Source organism: Podarcis pityusensis (genome assembly GCF_964106645.2).
Source record: "Podarcis pityusensis genome assembly, chromosome: 10".
Taxonomy (NCBI): Eukaryota; Metazoa; Chordata; class Lepidosauria; order Squamata; family Lacertidae; genus Podarcis; species Podarcis pityusensis.
Genome location: NC_138035.1, coordinates 14,026 through 20,929, shown reverse-complemented (window position 1 = coordinate 20,929; position 6,904 = coordinate 14,026). Strand labels below are relative to the sequence as shown.

At 46.2% G+C, this 6,904-nt stretch overlaps 1 protein-coding gene across 1 annotated transcript; it reads right to left on the bottom strand.

The window, feature by feature from the left end:
• Positions 1-4,197: 4,197 nt before the first annotated feature.
• Positions 4,198-5,130, bottom strand: LOC308486113 (olfactory receptor 13H1-like; the record flags this gene model as incomplete). Its single annotated transcript, XM_081022455.1, has 1 exon — positions 4,198-5,130. The coding sequence occupies one exon, from the start codon at positions 5,128-5,130 to the stop codon at positions 4,198-4,200; it is 933 nt and encodes a 310-aa protein (XP_080878581.1).
• Between the last annotated feature and the right edge of the window lie 1,774 nt (positions 5,131-6,904).

Below are 6,904 nucleotides of genomic sequence, written 5' to 3'. Positions count from 1 at the left end.
CGTCTTGACTGATTAGAGCGTGTCCAGACGAGGTGCGGGCCCTCCTGGGGGATATCATCAATTTGTCCCTTGGCACCGGGATATTTCCAGGGGAATTGAAGGAGGCAGTGGTGCGCCCGCTCTTAAAGAAAACATAATTAGATCCCTTAGATCTATCCAATTACTGCCCGGTTTCGAATCTTCCATTCCTGGGTAAGGTGATTGAGAGAGCGGTTGCTGAACAGCTTGGTAGGTTTCTGGATGAAACATCGGCTCTGGATCCATTCCAGTCCGGCTTCCACACTGGTCATGGGACCGAGACGGCTCTGGTCGCCCTAACAGATGATCTCCGCAGGCAGCTGGATCGAGGCGTGTCGGGGCTGCTGATTCTTCTAGACCTGTCAGCAGCCTTCGACATGGTCGATCACGAACTCCTGGACCACCACCTTGCCGACTTGGGGATCAAGGGCACAGCCCTTCAATGGCTGCGCTCGTTTCTCTCTGGTCGGGGACAGAGGGTGGCGCTTGGGGGGGGGGAATTGTCATCATGCCACTCCTTGGTGTGTGGAGTGCCTCAGTGTGCGATACTCTCCCCGGTGCTTTTTAACATCTTTATGCGCCCCCTCGCCCAGCTTGTCCGGAGTTTTGGGTTGGGCTGCCATCAGTATGCCGATGACACCCAACTCTATCTGTTGATGGATGGCCATCCTGACTCGGCCCCTTGGAAGCTGTGGCTGGATGGTTACGTGGAAGCCGGTTGAAGTTAAATCCTTCGAAGACAGAGGTCCTCTGGCTGGGGCGGGACGATATGGGATTGGGGGGGCAACTCCCATCTCTTGCGGGGGTGCAATTAGTGCCAGCACCGTCCGTTAAGAGTTTGGGTGTAATCTTCGATATCTCCCTCTCTATGGAGGCGCAGATTACAGCTATAACAAAGGCAGCATTTTTTCATCTCCGCCAAGCTAAGCAGTTGGCCCCTTATCTCTCTCACCCTGACCTAGCCACTGTGATCCACGCGACGGTCACCTCCAGACTGGATTATTGTAACTCGCTCTACGTGGGGCTGCCCTTGAGACTGACCCAGAAACTCCAGCGGGTGCAGAATGCCGCGGCGAGACTCCTTATGGGGTCTTCGCGGCGAGATCACATTCATCCGGTACTATACCAGCTGCACTGGCTCCCGGTGGAGTACAGGATCAGGTTTAAGGTGCTGGTTTTAACCTTTAAAGCCCTATACGGCCTAGGACCCTCGTACCTACGGGACCGCCTCTCCTGGTATGTCCCACAGAAGAACCTACGGTCTGCAAATAGAAACATCTTCAAGGTCCCAGGCCTCAGAGAGTTTAGGCTGGCCTCAACTAGAGCCAGGGCTTTCTCGGCTGCGGCTCCAATCTGGTGGAACGCTCTGTCACAAGAGACTAGGGCCCTGCAGGACCTGACATCCTTCCGCAAGGCCTGCAAGACAGAGTTGTTCCACCAGGCCTTTGGTCAGGGCCCAGCCTGACTCCCTCCTCTGGCAACCTGCGCCCGGCTTCGGCTGGGGAGGGCAGGATATAAATAAAATTTATTATTATTATTATTATTATTATTATTATTACTATAAAGCGAGATGAGAGCGCAACCCCAGAGTCGTCTGCGACTGGACCTAATGGTCAGGGGTACCTTTACCTTTACCTATGCCCCTCACAAGCATACAATTCCTTTAAGAATCATTGACAAAATACAGTTTTTTATGTATGTATAGTTTTATTTTTATATTCTATCATAAGGTAGATAATCATAAACAAAAGTAATTATGGCTTCATGATAAGGATTATGCAACCAATAAAGGAAATACGTAAAAGAGAGAAATATACATTATCACATAAGATCTAAGCCTGACCTCTAGGCCCTGTGTCTTTTCACTGGATTATTATGAAGCAGTAGATCGTTCTGAGATTATTACATTCTTAACAAAGTGTTGCAAAATAGCAGCGTTTGGGCTGAAAGAAAACTCCACGCAGTGAATGAAGAATAACAAAAGGTTCATTGCTTGGCTAGCCAGCAAGCTGACTCAGAGGAATCAGTTCCAAAGTCTGAGCCCTGAGAAAAGGGAGGGGCTTCATATATACCGTATTTTTCGCTCTATAACACGCACTCGACCATAACACGCACGTAGTTTTTAGAGGAGGAAAATCCGTAGGCATGCCACCTGTAGGCATTCCCTCCATAACACGCACAGACATTTCCCCTTACTTTCTAGGAGGAAAAAAGTGGTGCAAAAAATACGGTACATTTCTGTTATCTCTTAAGGCACTACATATGCATAGACTGCAGCAAAATCCCTCCTATCCTAGGCTACATCGCCCTATTAGCATACCATTTATGGTCTTTCCTTAATTGCATATACATTAAGCAAGCTCACAAAGAACTCTCTCTAAGCAGCACCTCGCTGCACGTGATCCCTTTGCATTTCTTTCCTTATACGGGTTTACCTTGAGGGAGTTTAGGACATGAAGCAAGGCATGTCTCCCTTTCTTATGCAGACACTCCGGAAAGTGTTTTTGCGAGACCAAGATAACAGCTCATGGTACAAAATTAGGATAGCCTGGCTTGAAGGTCTTTATATGTATCAAAAGTAGAGACATTTTAAAAATTCAGTTTTTCTGAAGCCTAATGAACTGATACTCCACACACACACACACACACACACACACACACGTGTGTGGGTCTGGGGGTTATCCAGTGGTTGCCTTCTGAAAGCAGGCACTGGGAAGGAAGGTTGGGGCAGCTATCTCTGGCCACCTCTGTGGGCTGAGTAAACATGTTCTGCTCCTAGACATGGAAATAGAGCTGTGGGAGGAGTAAAGATGCTGGGGAATTCCAATAAGAACAAAAATGAGACTGAAAACTGGTTTGCTTCTGTATATCAAAGCTAAGCATTCCTCAGGACAGACAACATTGGTCACATTGGAATATTTTGTTCAACAAAAGGACAATTTCACACTGTTCCTCCTCAACTGGCTTTCTCTTATACCGAATAAGCATATCTCCTTTTTCATGTGTTCCCAAGTTTTGAAGGCATAGTTAAGCTGGAAGGCTTTCCATAGAGCAGCAAAGGTGTCTACCTGGTTGTCAGACTTGGGAACCTTCACAATTTTTATCACAGAAATTAGTTAGGCTGAACAGTAAAGGTTAATTTGCTTCAACTCTACAGTGAGGGTGTAATTTGTCCCACTGAGAGCCAGTGTGGTGTAGTGGTTAAGAGCGATGGACTGGTAATCTGGTGAGCCGGGTTCGGTTCCCCGCTACACCACAGGATCACACTTCAAAACGACCTTGACAGATTAGAGAACTGGGCAAAAAGAAACAAGATGAATTTTAACAGGGAGAAATGTAAAATATTGCACTTGGGCAAAAAAAATGAGAGGCACAAATAGAAGATGGGTGACACCTGGCTTGAGAGCAGTACATGTGAAAAGGATCTAGGAGTCTTGGTTGACCACAAACTTGACATGAGCCAACAGTGTGACGCGGCAGCTAAAAAAGCCAATGCAATTCTGGGCTGTATCAATAGGAGTATAGCATCTAGATCAAGGGAAGTAATAGTGCCACTGTATTCTGCTCTGGTCAGACCTCACCTGGAGTACTGTGTCCAGTTCTGGGCACCACAGTTCAAGAAGGACACTGACAAACTGGAACGTGTCCAGAGGAGGGCAACCAAAATGGTCAAAGGCCTGGAAACGATGCCTTATGAGGAACGGCTAAGGGAGCTGGGCATGTTTAGCCTGGAGAAGAGGAGGTTAAGGGGTGATATGATAGCCATGTTCAAATATATAAAAGGCTGTCACATAGAGGAGGGAGAAAGGTTGTTTTCTGCTGCTCCAGAGAAGCGGACATGGAGCAATGGATCCAAACTACAAGAAAGAAGATTCCACCTAAACATTAGGAAGAACTTCCTGACAGTAAGAGCTGTTCGACAGTGGAATTTGCTGCCAAGGAGTGTAGTGGAGTCTCCTTCTTTGGAGGTCTTAAGCAGAGGCTTGACAACCATATGTCAGGACTTGTGGTCTCTTCCAACTCTATGATTCTATGATTCTAAAGGGAGTGAAAAGCAGCATATGAAATCCAAACTGCTCCCCCCCTCCTCCTCCTCCTCTTCCTCCTCCTTCTCTTCTTTACCACGACTTCCTCTTGTTATCAGAAATTGCCCACTATCAAATGCAATCCATTTGATACTTATTCTGACATTTTCCTTCCAGCCAGCTTCCAAAAGGCACCCTTCACATCCCTGTTTCTCAGGCTGTAGATCAAAGGGTTGAGCATAGGTGTCAAAGCTCCATATGCTACAGATATGAGCTTGTCCTTTTCAGAAACTGATTTCCCTTGTGGCCTCAAGTACATGATCATGATTGTGCCATAGAAGACACTGACGACAGCAAGGTGAGAGCTGCAGGTGGAAAAAGCTTTCTTGCGACCCTGTGCTGAACGGATGCGCAGTACAGCCAGGCCTATGCGCCCATATGTCACAACTATGAAACCAAAGGGAGGTATTAAAATAGAGATGCTGGCAGCTTGCATAAAGAGCTCACTAGCATGAATGTCAGAGCAAGCCAGTTTGAGGAACGACTCCAGCTCACATGCAAAATGATTGATGACATTTTGTCCACAGAAGTCAGTAGGCCGCAACAGTGCATTGATCAGAGTTATCAGGAAAGGAAAGCCCACAGATGCAGTCACGAGACAGAGGCAAAATTTCCAGCTCATGATCTTCATGTAGTGCAAGGGCTGGCATATAGCCACAAAGCGGTCATATGCCATGAGCGCAAGCAGGACACACTCAGTGGAGACAAGTAATAGACCAATGTACATCTGGGACAGGCATCTGTAGAAGGAAATTGTAGGCCTGTAAATGAAGCAGTTGACCAAGACCTCTGGAACTGTATTGCTGATGAGGGCGATGTCTATAAAAGACAGAGCACACAGAAAGAAATACATGGGAGTATGAAGCCTGGGGTCCACAATGATTAGCATGATAATGAGGCCATTACCAAGAAAGCTAGTGAGGTAGACTACCAAGAGGAAGAAGAAGAAGATGGTTTGAGCTCTGGGGTATTCGGATAATCCAATCAAGATGAACTCTGTCACCATTGTCTCATTTGCAGGTCCCATGGCATTCTGTGACTGGTATCTCCTGCAGGGAAGAAAGGTCAATGTGTTTAGAAGCACAGACAGAGGTTTCTCCAAGAAGCATCCACCCCCTTGTAATCCAGCAGAGAGCCAGGCATGTCCAAGCTCACGGGCTGCTTTCCAACTCATTGATGCACAATTAGATCCCACTGAAATCAGTCAGTGCTGCTGTTGGTTTGATAACTTATTATACTAGGCTTGTCATATTTCAAGAAATATGGGCACAAAAAGTACTTGAGGTTTTTTAGGGCCATCGCCCGATAGCCCCCCCACCACCGCCAAGCCAGAGCCAGAGCCTGGGTCTCCTGTGCCCCCACCAAAGCCTGAATCAGAGCACACGCACCCCCCCACATATTTTTTTTAACCCCAAATCCAGGACATTTACTGTAAAATTTCCCCCTGGATGGGCATGTAGGACCCCGAAAAGAGGACATGTCCAGGAATTCCTAGACAGATGGCAACCCTATATTATAACTACCTGACTTCCCAGCAGCACAGTTCCCACAGTTCCCATTTCTGGGAGGGGCAAAGCAGTGAGGAGGTCTGCAAACACTAGGATTGCCATATTTCAAAAACTTCTGAAATGGGGTGCCCTATGTCTGGATTTCCCTGGCCATTGCAGATTTCCGCCCGGATGCTGTTTATGAGGGCCGAATGCCAGTTATGTCCAGGAAATTCCAGACATATGGCAACTCTAGCAAACACAATGAGTGAGCCAATCCTGCACTCCCAGTGATGCGTTTGCATTGCACTGACTGCCCTTGCCACCTCTCCCTCTCGCTCCTGGTAAGCACCAGTAACTCCACTGCCAGGAGGTCAGCCAAGATCCCCTTGAACAGCCCTGCCACCTGCTATGGAGAATGAACCCTGGAAAGCCATCTTACTGCGGCAGATTGGTCAATGGTCTGACTCAGTATAGTAAAGCAGCTTTCTATGTACCTAAGGAACACTGAGAGTCATGGAAAGGGGAGTCATTGTTAAATAGAAGTTGCTAGCTTTACACAGAACTGGGCAAGAGCAAAAATTGTATATAAAGTGTTGATAAAATGGCTACAAAACAACAACATTTAACCCCACAAAAAACATCAACATACAATTGAAATGTGAATAAAATTATTGAAACATAGTGATGTATATCTGTCTAGAATGATGGCCATATATCAACCCAATGGGGCAAACAATGACTAGAGACCAATTGTGTTTTTGACACCCCCCCAGGGGTCTTCCTCAGTGGTCAAGGCCACTTGTATTTATTCCAGGTCAGCTCCCCCTGTTGTCTATATAGATTGGCCAAGTGGCTAACTATTGATGACCAATTGCATTACAAATTGTTTTTATAATTTCTAATGAGACTGAGAACCTTATTCTGATAAACTAAGATTTTAAAACTCACCAAATATATCCATAAGGCTACCACTGCACACACACACTCTGAACATGCAGATATATATGAGCTGATATAAAAAGATAGTCCATTAATTTCCATTAAGTTAGTGATTTTTAAAATAATAATAAAAAAGTTGTAGCATCAGCTTTCTGGATTATCTGGTGGTGTTATTCCACAATTCCTTCTGCGTATTTCCTGTATTTGTTGCTTTATTGTGTTGTTTAGTCGTTTAGTCGTGTCCGACTCTTCAGGATCTTTCCTTCCCATGAGCACTCAGGGCTGATTTCCTTCAGAATGAATAGGTTTGACCTTCTTGCAGTCCATAGGACTCTCAAGAGTCTCCTCCAGCACCATAATTCAAAAGCATCA